The sequence below is a fragment of the Corythoichthys intestinalis genome, chromosome 7, assembly GCF_030265065.1.
Source record: "Corythoichthys intestinalis isolate RoL2023-P3 chromosome 7, ASM3026506v1, whole genome shotgun sequence".
In the NCBI taxonomy this organism is placed as follows: Eukaryota; Metazoa; Chordata; class Actinopteri; order Syngnathiformes; family Syngnathidae; genus Corythoichthys; species Corythoichthys intestinalis.
In genome coordinates this window covers 21102645-21117311 of record NC_080401.1, presented here as the reverse complement: position 1 = coordinate 21117311, position 14667 = coordinate 21102645, and the positions used below count along the sequence as shown (strand labels likewise).

At 38.0% G+C, this 14667-nt stretch overlaps 1 protein-coding gene across 3 annotated transcripts in view; it reads right to left on the bottom strand.

Annotated features, from left to right (window-relative positions):
- Positions 1–14667, bottom strand: part of nr5a2 (nuclear receptor subfamily 5, group A, member 2) — an 83940-nt gene that overhangs the window by 25124 nt on the left and 44149 nt on the right. For all 3 annotated transcript variants that reach the window (XM_057840822.1, XM_057840823.1, XM_057840824.1), the window contains exon 6: positions 12592–12739. In XM_057840822.1, the coding sequence (XP_057696805.1) occupies positions 12592–12739 (148 nt within the window). The remainder of the gene's footprint in view (positions 1–12591; positions 12740–14667) is intronic.

The following is a 14667-nucleotide window of genomic DNA, read 5'->3' as shown; positions in this document are numbered from 1 at the left end:
AGAAGGGCCAATGACATGTTATTCCCTTACAAATGATTAACAGTCTGGCTGTGTAAAAGCTTGGGGTCCATCTGATTGCATTTTAAGTTTTGAACATTTGACCTGTAGTGCACTTAACAGAGGGGCCCCACGACTGCCCTTTGTTGTGCATCCTGTTACGTTTTTTGTTTACACAAGGAAGGTATTTGTCAATGATTCTGTCTTATATGAGTTTCCTGTAATCTTGTTCTTGCAAAGCAGGGCACAAATACAAACAATTATTTACAGTCGAACGAACGGGCAATCTTAAATAAATGAATAAAAAGCATGGAAATTTAGGGGAGCCAGAATACAATTCAAACTCAAGAAAGTATCTAGTGGAGCTCAGGATCTTGCTCAAGGATATTTCAACGTGGTCACAGGGGATTGGAGTCTGCTACTGCAATGAGCGATACATTCTCGTTGGTCACCTCTAGGGTCCTATGCTGTTTTCGCTAGGAACCTGCTCCATCAAAACAAGTTAAAATTCAGCAGATGAGAAATAATTTGTTTTGCTCAACCACCTACCTATATATTGAAAAAGATGATTTGACAGATCCATAGAATTTATGCTTTTGAATGGATAACATACAGTATGCCTGTGAAAGAGAACAAATTAGTCCAGTGAAAGCTGTGTATTTACAATCGTGTAGCTCTTTTTGCACTGTATGTAGTGTGTGTGCGAGGTTGAGGCATGAGAGCTGATCGATAAAATGCATGACCGTGGCTGTTGTTCTTTCCCTGCTGTCATACTACACACTTGACACAACCACGTAGTAAATTGAGAAACAGTGATGTGTTTGTTTATAATGCTTTTCAGACAATAGTTTTGAGATGGTTGAAAATCATGACAGCATTACCAAGGAAGGCCTGATAAAAATGGAAAAGCTAACTTAGTTTGCCGATTAGTTGAGCTTAAAAGTTAATCAATTATAATAAAAGTGACATTATTGGTCACAGCTGCCAATATGACCTCTTGAACATGAAATTGACAAGTAGTTTTGTCAAAATTTTACATTTTTAACAGTAATGTTTGATAAAAGCATGTTTGTTGAAAATGAAAGAGGCATTATTCTTTGGCTTTATTAATTTTTGATTTCACTTAATGTTAAAAATGCTACTTGTTTTCATAAAATATCTCAAATAAAGTAAGTATTTCTAGACTCCACTTAAATACAATTGTAATACTAATATTATAATACTATTACTATTACTATTGTAATACTAATATTTTAAAATGTAGTATACAATCTTTTTTGCCATGTCTTATTTTACTTTTGATAATAATTTTACTTTTAATTAACATTTTAATAGCAAAAATGCAAACCAACATTAAAACAAAGCGATTTTGTAAAATAAATCAACCAATTGGGATTTGATTTGCCCTTTTTTTCTTCTGAGTCCTCATATATTTATTCATAAACACAAATAGTAATGAAATAAACAATATCTGATTTATAATACATATATATTTTAATCTTACGGGTCAGACTTTCACAAAGATAAAGGCAAATGAATCATGAATTAATATACACGACGGTTCATCTAGTTTAATTACAATTTTACTTACATCTGTTAATCTCACTGCTCCAAACGTATAGAGAAAGCCGAAATACTTTTTTTTTTTTTTTTTTTTACTAAGAAAAATGACAAAAGCTCACTGACCCCGCTTCGTCCTTTCCTGTTCTCCCTCGTCCTGTCCTGTTGGTTAGTGAATCCCTTCCTTTCAGGGTTTCCCCTGTGTTCATAGATAAAAATGCTACTACTTTGCAACTTTACTTGTAGTCATATACATAGCATGTAGTGCATATCCAAATATGCTTCTGCCTTGGTATGTGTGTATCTCCATTTCTAATGTCTGTTTTTTACTCTCTGTCCATCTTTCATCCACACACCTTTTTATATCAGGCTGAATTTTCAATATCAAAGTATTAAAAAAAAACACACGGGGTGTACGTCAAGCTATACCCTGTTGCACAGCGAAACTGTTCCAGCATTAAATCTTCAGTGCCATTGATGACAAATTAGATTTCCAGCCAGGAGCCTGCAATCTGCGGTTCTAGCTGTGTTAGTTTCTCATTAGATAGATGTCCCAACCATTTTGAAGACCATAAAACAAACTAAACTACAGAATTTTCCACAGTATAAGGCGCACCTAAAAGCCAACAGTGCACTTTATAATCCAGTCAATATTGGTTAATCCCGGCATGACATTCCCTTTAATGTAACTTCATCTAGTGGATGTGTAACACAACCCTAACCACTATTACTTCTGGTACTTACACAGCGCCTTATAATATAGTGCAATCTATGTATGAAAACAGTTTTAAAATAGGCCATTCATTGAAGGTTTGGTTTATACTCCGATGCGCCTCATAGTGTCAAAAATAAGGTAGTAGGAATCAGTAATTGGTAGATTACCGATCCATCGGGGAAGAGGAGTTTTAGATTACACCAAAAAATTCCCATTAGACCAATGCGTTTCTAAGACCATGTCTACACATAGCAGGGTATTTGGCAAAAAGAACTTTTTCTACAGTTTGGCCTATCGTCCACACGCACATTCAAACGAGGGTTCTTAAAAACTACATCCAAAGTGAAGATGTGCGAATTCTGCGTTTGTGGGGCCATGATGTGGATACTGATAACCGAAGATTCAACTGTGGAAACATCACTGACTGCGACAAACTTTGTCCATATGTCCCCAACCACTATTACTACTAGTACTTACACAGTGCAATCTATGTATGAAAACAATTTTAAAAGGCCATTCATTGAAGGTTTGGCTTATACTCCGATGCGCCTCATATTGCAGGAAATAAGGTAGTAGGAATCAGTAATTGGTAGATTACCGATTCATCGGTGAAGAAGAAAGTTTCAGATTACACCAAAAAATTCCCATTAGACCAATGCGTTTCTAAGACCATGTCTACACGAAGCAGGGTATTTGGCAAAAATAACTTTTTCTACGGTTTGGCCTATCGTCCACACGCACATTCAAACGAGGGTTCTTAAAAACTACATCCAAAGTGAAGATGTGCGAATTCTGCGTTTGTGGGGCCATCATGTGGATACTGATAACCGAAGATTTGACTGTGGAAACATCACTGACAGCGACAAACTTTGTACCTATGTCCCCAACCACTATTACTACTGGTACTTACACAGTGCAATCTATGTATGAAAACAGTTTTAAAATAGGCCATTCATTGAAGGTTTAGCTTATAACCTGATGCGCCTCATATTGCGGAAAATAAGGTAGTAGGAATCAGTAATTGGTAGATTACTGATCCATCGGGGAAGAAGAAAGTTTTAGATTACACCAAAAAATTCCCATTAGACCAATGCGTTTCTAAGACCATGTCTACACATAGCAGGGTATTTGGCAAAAATAACTTTTTCTACGGTTTGGCCTATTGTCCACACGCACATTCAAACGAGGGTTCTTAAAAACTACTTACAAAGTGAATTCTGCGTTTGTAGGCCATCATGTGGATGCTGATAACCGAAAATTTAACTATAGAAACATCACTGACTGCAACAAACTTTGTCCCTATGTCACACATGAGACCAATGTTTACATTTGGAGTAAATTAGACAGGTGCTTTTTCGCTTCCGTTTATTTACAAATATTTGCAGTGCTTCATATTGAAGAGCACATGCGAAGGATGGGGTTATTATGGACAATTATCTTTGGGGCATTGTTATGAATGTACTTAAAAATGAATGAATGCGGTTGGCTGTGGAAACTTTTTTTTTTCTTCTACAAACGTGCTGGTGTGGACGTAATTATTTTTTCCCGACGTATTAGAGCAGGATCCTCGGTTAAAAAAAAACCAGTTAGGTGTAGACATGGCCTAAGTAATGTGCCTTCACATGATTCAAATGCTTGGGAAACAATTAAATTAATATTATGTGGTGAATGAAGGATTCATATGCAGGAAATAGTGGGTGGTAACATATGCTGCAACACCTGTGTTTTCACAATTTGTTTTCTTTTACTAATGTGAGCCTGTTCACCCCAGGGCCCTGCGTAGCCTGGGCAAGTTCTCCGCGGCCCATCCATGCATCCCTTGGCCGTTAATTGGAGTGGAGCGGTTTCCTAGCCAGCACAGCGCTGGGACCCAAGACGTGACCACTGAGAATGTATTAGGATTAGCGCTACAGCGGACAGTCCTGTTCATAATGATAACCTGAAGCTTTGGCAATTGGGAAACACACATGCACATGGTCGCAAAAACAAGCAGTGTAAGTGTAATACAGCCCCACCGGTGGGCCACTCCATGACTAGAGGGGGAGGAGGAAAGGGATGAAATAAACTTGACTTCCATTGATCGGGACTGCGAGCACAGAACCGGGGGCTGTTTGTCCCAGAAGAGATCCCGTAGTGCTGCTCGGTAGCTCCTCATAAATGTTTGAAAGGCTTCAGCGTCTACATTCACACTACTTAGCTGCAGATATACACATAGATAACAGGTGAAAGGTTGGTCAGTGATGATGTTTGAGGGGATCAATCGTTTGTAGCAGGTTGAGGTGTGTTTACAGTGTTTATACAGATTCAATATGAGCAATTTAGTATGCAGGATAAAAAAAAAAAAAAAACTTTGCTTTGCCAATGCTGTACTCTAAGACTCGCTTTGGCCCCGGAGGGCCACCATAGTGTGTTCAACAAGTGATTGATATTGCCGATACCACTTAGAAAACACCTGACCTGCCTGACGATGCGTCCGTAGCTCCTAAGTATGGGCTGGCAGGGGGGCCCTCAGCGTTATCCAGGCGGTAATAAAAGTTGAGAATTGATTTTCTGTAGCAGCTTGTAACTGTTAATGTTGAAACATCAATAGCCAAAGCAAATGGGAGACCGAGAACACGGAGGGCACGAGCCGAGGCGGACTCTAAATCACAGAATCTATCCGTGCCGATCGATAGGACAGTAACTGCAAGTGTCCCTCTGCTTTCCTAATGTTTTATAATAAACTGACAAGCCTGTAATAAGGCAGAGGGAGAATGGAAGGGAGAGATGTTGGGCAACTATTTCACATGGCCTCTTTAAATCACCGCGCAATAGGGGCCAGGACATCGACGGAGGAATATGTGTTTTTTTTTCTTGTTTTGAAAACTTTTACGTATGTCTACTTGTAGTGCTTAAGTAGTTATTGTGGTAAATGTGTAGAGAATATTGCTATTTGGGTGCAGTAGGTTAAAATGTGTGCCAAATCCTCCTGCTACTACACAGCTTTTACAATAGTGAGATATGAAAAGCAGCACGTGTTATGGTTGTGACAGAATAGTAACGAGGTGATTACAACTGTTGCAAAACTTGCTTTACAACTTTTGCAACTGCATCACTATTTACACTACTGGATTTCTGGTAAATAAGTAACACTGATGGGAATTATGAATACTTTCAAACATTGGGATCGATTGGAAAATGAAAATATATGCTGTTTTTTACGAGTCTTTTGCTTTTAAACACAGGAAAGCGGTGAATATGTATTTTTACAACAATGCTAATATTAACAAAATGTGTTTTTTGTGTGTGGTAAACATAAGTCACATTTATTATCCCATATTAAAATACCACACTATACAATTGCTATATGGACAATTCTTTCCCATTTAATTTTTTAATTGTGTAAGAATGTTTAAAGAGCTAATACAACTTGCAACAAAAAAATGATCAAAGTAATGCCAAAACAGCATGGATGGAAGACCGCACTTTTCATACTATGAGGCACTGTATAGCTAATATTTGACATTCGAGTGTGAGAAAACAGTTTTGTCCATTTTTTCCTTTTTCTCCTGTGAAGTTTTGTGGGTGCTTTTTTTCTGTCATTATGGCACCTTTTTGTTCTCTGTGCTTCTTTAACACTAATAAAATGTTTTACTAACCACATTTGATGAAAATGAAAGAACTAAATAAAGTGGACCATAGCTTCCAAATGGGAAGACACTGTAAATGAACACTGAAAATCGGAGGCTTTTGCCAGGTGAGAGGTAAGATGGAAGAAAAAGGAGATTGAGGGTGACTATATCCCCTCAACTACACATAATCACCACAACAGGTCTTAATGACAACAGCCTGCAGTCGGTAATAATAGCAAGCCGGAGCTTTATTGCTTCATAAATTCTGAAAGCCTTTTCTGCGGACTGATTACACCGAATTCCCTACAAAGGGGAAGGTGCATTCTGTTTCTTAGGCTAAAATTGATAGAAAATAGGTGCAAGTATTCGGTTCATCGCTTTAGGGCATATTTCCGCCTACTCCTGATGAGACGGAACAAGAGCAAAGAAAAGGCTGTACACTCAAACTTGATTAGTTGAGTTTGGATCTGTCGGCGAGAAAGTTTGAGCGAATGGCGAAGGACTTTTTTATTTGTGGGTTTGCTTCCTCAGAATGAAGACTGCGGGGATGCTGATGGCTGGAAAAAAGATTTGTTTGAAAAGTAGATGACAGTCCAATAGTTTTCAATCAGCATGTGTTTGCCCAGCACTTTACACGACAGTCAAAGCGGAGTGATGAAGGCGATGTATTGTGCAGAGATGGCACTTTATTAGCCTTATACATAAATCTAAAGCATAGTGCACCCCCCACTGCAATCACAACCACCATATTTTCCATTATTGTTGTGAACGCACCAATCCACAAACTGACTCTTTTTTCTTATGGCCACACAATCACAAATGGCTCGCCCAAATAACTAACACTCATGCATACCAAGACAATAAGAATTTATGCACCTTTCAGACTCACGAATCATCTTGAACCAGCTATGCTGCAGACGGTATGCTTTTCTTTCCTTTCAATTCAGATTAACATGGAAGATTCATGAAACTGACAAATCAATGTACTGTATACTGATGAACAATTTCCACTATCATTCAAATAGTCATATCAGTGATGCTGTTTTTGTCATTTGTCAGTTGTGTAGTCATAGACTTCCTTATCAGTTGACAAGGCAGCTCCCACTAGCATTGCGCCATGCCTTCCCGTTGGGGGCCGTCACAGGCAAAGCTGAGTTGGCTTTGACTGTGATAAACTCAAAACACACTGCGTTCAAACGTTGGATTTAGGTGGAAAAAGGACCCTTTTTTTTTTTACTGCATACAAGCAGGAAGGATTGTCTAAAGAGTGATTTGGCCGAGGATTCAAGTTATCTATTATATAAAAGAGGCCCATCCATGCACTTTCAACTTAAAAAAACTTTGTTTTGTGACGGCCGCCACATTGGATTATACAATAGCGTAATTTTTGCTCGAAATATTTACGTAAAATGAATGATAACTACCCGTTTCTTTCCTTTTAACCAAGAATCTAGACTGTCCTATTTTCATATCTATAGAAAGTCCGGTAATGTATGGATTTATTTACAAGAATTTTCAATTTAAAAAGCTCTTTGTTTTGTGATGGCCACCATGTTGTGTCCATGCACAGTAGCAGAAGTTTACATTCAAATGATCAGGTAATTTTTGGCCAACTGCCTGTTTTTTGGCATAAAAGTAACATTTCTGCGTCAATACAAAAAAAAGTTAGCCTTTTACGTGTTTCATTTTATATAACATTTCAATCTAAAAACGACGAGGGCCAGATAGCCGGCAAGATGTGCTTCCGTGCTGAGGCAATAGTAACGTGAATTCAAACTAAATATGTTGTGATTGTATATATATAAAAATGCAAATTCTGCTTTTGTTAAGTAAAATTAAGATGCTTCCGCATGCTTTCCTCAAGTATTAAGTTTCTGATGTGAAAATTGAGTGATTTATTAGCTGTTGAAAACTTGCACTAAATTAAAAAAAAAAAAAAAAGTTGCTATTTTGGGCAAACACTTATATGATATGTTAAATGTTGCTATTGATCCTGAAAATATAGGTGATTATCTCTGCACTTGGTGATTTTTGTGCATCTAGCATAAAACTTTAGAATTTTATAGCCATTTTAAGTTTTGCTTTACTTGTCTAAAAAATAATTAATCAGGATTTTATTAGAGATCGACTTTGAATTTTTTTCATGCCGCTGCTCATGGAGACACATACAGGGTGACCCAAAAAAAAGTTTACACTGCCATAATACAACTTAAATGCCATGTTTATTCAGCTTAGAATTAGAATTTAATCACAAATTATACCTTATTGTAAAGAACATGTACAGTACACTCTATTTTTCAATGTGTCCTCCCTTAAGTGTCACAACAGCCTCCAGGTGCCTGCGGAACGCTTGACAGGTCTTTTTATGTAGGATGCTGTCATCTTTTCCCAAGATCTAACAATGGACCTCTCCAAGGCTGCCACAGAAGTTTGTGGCTTCTTACAGGCACTGTCCTCCACAGTTGCCCATATGCTATAATCCAGAGGATTGAGATCTGGACCCTGGGGTGGCCACATATCACCTTGTCAATCAACTTTTTGGTCCGCACAGAGCGGGCACTTCCAGACGCAGGTTTTCGTGAGGCTGTTCCAGTATATTTCAGCTTCTTTTTAACTTTGTAGACTGCACATCTGGATATTCTCAGATTTGCTGCAATCTCAGTAGGTGTCAGACCGGCACGCAGCAATTCAGCTACAGCTAAAGTTTTCTTCATTTTCAGCAGAAGCACAGGAATTGTAGAGACGAGCGATTACCAGCTGCATTGAGTGACCTTAATGAATCACTTAAGCATGACAACCTATTTAGATACTGTATGTTTCAATGGTTTTTAAACAAGCAGTCAACTGAGTGTAAACTTTTTTTTGGGTCACCCTGTATATGTCTAAAGGAGGTGCCTGTTTTGGTTTTTAGGTCACTAGCGACTAGCGAGGTTTTGAAAATATTTGAATTTTAAGTTTTTGAAAATAGGCACCTACGGAACTGCCCCGAGCCTCGTGTCCCATCAACTGATAGTGAAGTCTATGGGGTAGTTATGGGTGTACCCTACAAAATCTATTTAGCACCAAGTGTGGCTTGATCATTGAAAATAATATTTTTTGATTATTAGCTTGATTGATTAATGTAAATTAAATGTCATAATTAATGTTTTTCCTACCTTTATGATTCATAACATTGCATTTGGAAGTGAAATGGGACAAACCAAATTGTTAAACAGTGAAAGTACTTCTGGTCAAAATATGCCGCTATGCTGCTGAGCACACAAGTGTTAGCTAGCCAAACATAAAAATAAGATGAACCTGTATAGTATTGTGCCATTTATATGCTCCATTATTTGGCCCTTACATTGGGCTCAGTGGGAGTTGATATCGAATAGTTGCCGTCTTCTTATGTTAATCAATGGCTTTACAAGTTCAAATGATTTAGTTCGTTTCAGGAAAAGAATATTTGCCATGCGTAAGAAGTCTGGGGGATGGGTTAGGGTGTAAGAACAACCTGACAAGGGATCAGCACATTGATTCAGACTAGCTACGGTTGTTGCTTAATTGGAATCCACCTGACTGGGACTTAAGTGTATTGCCTCGTACTCACTATACAGATAGTGGATATGAAATGAAATAGAAATAGTGCACTGTTTTATCAAGGTCAGTCATATTTCCCACATTTGTCTTCTAGACTGCAGTGTTTCAATAACAAAGTCACAATGTCCCCATCAAAAATGATGAAGACTGCTGTAGGTAAAGAAATGAAAAAAAATAAAAGTAAATTTAAAAAATTATATTGGATGATGATTAAATAACTTTACGCCATTATTGACGCCTATCTGAATTTGGGGCCTGTTTTGTTTTTTAATTTTTTTTTTTGGGAATAACGCTATTTCCATCCCAATAATTTACATTTCTGTCACCTTTTTTATGGGGAGTTTTTTTTTTTTTTTATGGTCCTAAACACTACGATTTGGGAGCAAATTCTACGTTGTGTCCACAAATCTTGCTTCACTGCTGGGAGCATTTAGCACTCAGCACTGCGCTGACAGCTCTTCTGGTTCTCCTCCCAGCTGACAAGGACTGGCAGCGCATGTCTCACCCAATTAGAGCTGACGTGGTCTGACCTGCAGAGCCCAGCCGTTTGCTGGCAGAGCAGATTCTGACCTCTGAGCCTGCAAGTGCTTTGCCAATATGAGGGCTGTCTGTTCCTGGCTGAGAGAATTTACATCAAACACCATACTTGTGAAAATTGATGAGTGGTGTTTTTTTTTTTTCCTGTCCCCCTCCCAAGCCCATTTTTGGGGGGCTCCCACTATTCCACCTCTTGTTATAACGCAAGTACTAAACAACAGAGGACCAGACTGCAGACCTTTCACAGCAATCAGCATGTTTTATATCTTTGTGAACTAATCGCAAGACAGACTTTTTTTTTTTTTTAATTTAATGCCCTAATGTCACTTCTTTGCTTACCTGTTAGGTAATGATCATATTAAACAGCAACTTGGCAGTATTTCGATTAAGTGCTTAAACCTTTTTAAAAGAAAATCAAAGATCCATTATCAGGGTTCTGTCACCAGACAACTAGTAGTAATTCTTTATTGAACTCTGACCTGGGCTGTAGTCTGTCTCTCTCGATCTTTAATGGCCGTGACTTTACTGCCACACATACTAGCGCACACATAGCTATTGCTCACAGTTCCCCACATAGAGATCAATGCAAGTAGAGTGATCATCTCCCTCTTGATATAGGGCCAAAGCCTTCACAAGAGACAAGGAAAGAGTGACAGCAGATAGCGAGGACACCATAGATGGAGATGGATATAGCGAGACAGAGAGAAAATAATAGAAAGAGAGAAAATAGACGGTCAAACTCAGGTCAGGACTAGTCTTCTCTCAGCTGGAGTGACATCTATATCTCTCTCTCTTTATCGACAACTGGCTTAACTAAGAGTTCTATTGTCGAGGGAAGACTGACTGCCCAGCCAGTGTTAGAAATAATAGAACAGACCAAGGTACAGGACAGGACAGAAAAAGTGTAAGAATATTTCATATTAGTGATAATTACAGGCCAGAGTAATGATTAATAGAACAACTATTACTGACAAATGTACACAAGAGAACGTCAATGTCAATTTGAAGAATGAAGGCAATTTATCTTTCATGAACATGTGTGTGACCAAATGTGAAAAAAAAAAAAAAAATCTATCATTTAGCTGGCAAAAAAAAATATATATATATATATATATATATCACACAAGAAGAGCATTGACCTGTGTTAAGGCGACAACAATCCAAGGTTTCATTCATTATCTGTTCCACTTTATCCTCATTAGGATCATAGGGAGTGTTGAAGGAGGTTATGGGTCGTGGGTAGGAAGTTAGAAGTCCATATTGCCCTAAATGATGATAATGTAACATTCATATCACGATCAGTTAATTAAGAAACTGGGTTTCACTAAACGGATCTTAGTACTTTCACTTAATTTCAGAAGTGTTTATAAAATAAACCTCAGCCCTCTTTAGAGCTCATTTTGACGCTCAGCACCCAATACAAATCTACTTTCATGCCTCACTTAGCTACATCCGTATTAATTGGTGCTTCTGGCAGTGTGCAAGACAGCTCTCTGAGCATTTGCTTTCTCATTCCATCACATATATTCAGATCAGCCCATCAATCGCACCCCACTGCTCAGCTGTGTGTGGTGTGAATCAATGCTAAATCTCCAGGCTTTGCATTGCCGAGTCCAAACACCACTAGTTCCGCCACAGATATCTGCAGCAAATGTAATGCCACCTGTGTCAGGTTTCTTCTGTGGGAGACTCAGGCAATGCTGGAGAACAGGCACTGCCGGGGGCTATACACATCCCTGAGGTCAGTCTTTCATTATGGATGATGTTTCTGCCAAATTATTTAGACCCTGAGCCCCAGCAAACACTATGCCACGTGAAGACATACTGAGCAAAACTAACTTGTATACACAAGCACACGCATGCCTACATAAACACACAGTCACCGTCTCCACATACACATCTATTTTCTGAATTATGGCAAATAATTTTCAACGCTCTGCAACCAACAGAAAAATTAAAAATTCCAGAGATCACAAAAATTTGAGATGTAATGCAAGCAGTTTATTATACTTTACATTATTGCTTTGTGTCTATTAGGGTGTGTGTGTGTTGGGCTCAGAGGCTACTTGTAAGAATGTTGTTTGGAAAAAGACACGATTATAGTCTCTTGGCCATATCTGACCTTAGTTTAGAGTGTGGATAGCCACTTGGAGAACAACAACACACACAAACACCCCTACCACTAAGTTAACCCTCATTTTTTAAAACATAAGCCTTCACTTCCCAAACTTCGATCACATATCCTGTTCTCTTCACATCTTTTCCAGTTCCAACTGTCACACCCAACTTGCCACCCCAGTCCTTTATCCCATACATCAATATCTTCACTTCTGATCCCAAAAGTTGAATCCAGGAGTCTTAAGGATGAATTTGAAATCAATGTCAAAATTTGAGACAGTAAGAAACAGGAAGCAAAAATAGCTTGTGACACACAACTCAGTCCAACAACCAAATAAATTTATAGTCAAAGGAAGACTTGAAACCCCATTACCCATTGTTGAATAGTAGTCATGCAAGCTTGTGAAGGATTTTCACCTCTACACACACACAGACATGCATACACACACTCCCAATAAACCCGTTTGGACTCACCAAGACTGAAAAGGACCAGGAATTTCAGGCAGACAAACTCCCGTTGGTCCATTTGCAATGAACGTAATTTAGCCACCAGCTCTTGTGCATGGCTTAATAGATTGTTGAGGGTGGCTCCAGCCTGGGATGCAATCACTGCGTAGTCTACCTGCAATAGTTAAAAAAAAAAGTTTTAATTTGTGTGTTTTGTTTTTGCGATAATTAATGTAGGAAAAAAATCAGTAGTGCTACAAAGTTGCCTCTTTAGTTTTCAACATTCATTTAAAAAATGGTAAAACTGTTGTTTTATTAATGCAGGATTTATTTTAAGACAGAAGAGAGAAGAAAGTGAAATGACAAATGCCTCAGACTAAATGCAATGTCACCATTCGTCCTCTTGCACTGCGTTGCAGGCCTGTAAAGAAAACTGCAACAAAAATACACCCTTATAATCCACTTGAGTGTCTGTGATGCTTAAAGCATCAACGGTAGAGAGCCGCATTGTGCCACATGCCATAGTGACTACCCATCATATTGCAGCCATGAACCGTTTGTTTGTTTATTTGTTTGTTTGTTTCAAATATTCAATACATAAGTACTAATAATTAGTAACAATAATCAAATACAAGAAAAAGAAAACAAACTATGAGTATTCGAAAAGGAGTGAGAAGTAAAACTTCTTCCCACCCCTCACAATTGTCACAACTCCCTAGTTATTATCCACATCCCCCTCAACCTTATATTTTTGGAAAATCATACCTTTATACAGTGTCTTAAATTGTCCCATATTCGTACATTCTTTTAAATCCACACTAAATTTCTTCAGTAGTCTCACCCCACATACTGATAAGCAAAACTGTCACTTGTCTCGTGTGTACACATAATTTAAGCAAGACTTTTGTAAAGACAATGATGTATTTCATTCAGAAATTTAAATTTAAAAGTATTAAATGGAAAATAAATTGAAAAAAAAAAAATCAGAATCACAATATTTGTCAGTAAAATCGCAATTATGTTTAATGTCAAAATTGTGCAGCCCCATGGGCGGACAGACGGAACAGACAGACAGACAGACAGCAGACACTTCAAGCTTGTCCTTAGCTGTTGCTCACTAAAAACAACACTGTATAATTTTTATAAGAATATTTATTGATAATTTGATATCATAATTGAGTGTGAAGTGTTTCCAGGAAAAAGTTGATTGATGCCCACCTCGCCTGAAAACTAGACGTGTGCGCTTTAAGCTTCAATTTGCAAATACTTATTTCATAGCATTATTTTAAACTTATTGACGTAGAAAGTGGAAAAACAAACAGATTGCAGTCTTAAAATGTTCATTGTATCTATGTCTCTTCAGTTTGTATCGCTAGGAAGCAGTACGAGTTATTTTAATCCCTGAATTTCATACTAATGCAGTATGGTACAGTATGTTAAGACTGTAAAAGCCAAGCCCCAGGGGTACAACCACGCAAGTCATCTTATCGCTAAAAGAACAGTGATGTAGTTATTTTCTAATAGTGTATATGCTCAATTCCCTATGTGCATTTTTACTCCCCCATTCTTTTCCAAACTGCATTTGTACGTCGTTTTCTTCTTCCTCATTCATAAAGGAGAGAATTATGGCTCATGTGAGAAGCAGACGCTGCCCCCTTTCCAAAGTGTCAATCAATTTACATAAAATCAACTGTGCATGAAATAACTTCATTGAAGGATTGGACTGTGGATGGTGATGCCTTAGGTTATTGCCTCTTGGTCTGAAGTACAAAGAGAGGGGAAAACACTATAAGGCCACTATAGCGGAGTTAGCACTAACCTCAGTGACCTGCATATCAGTCAATCAATCCTACTTTATTATTCCTCTTGTAGAGACATGCTGGGTAAATATAAATAAACCTTCAGAATTAAATCCTGAACCACAATAAATGGAAGGCTGGTTTGAAGCATGGTTGCATGTGTTACCAGTGCTTTCAAAGCAAATAAGATGCAACTGGTCATGGATTTTTTTTTCTTTTCTTTTTTTTTTTCATTTCAAATTTCATGGACACCAGCAGTATTGTACTGTCAAAACATCAGCGTCATCACATTGGAAAGTGGCTA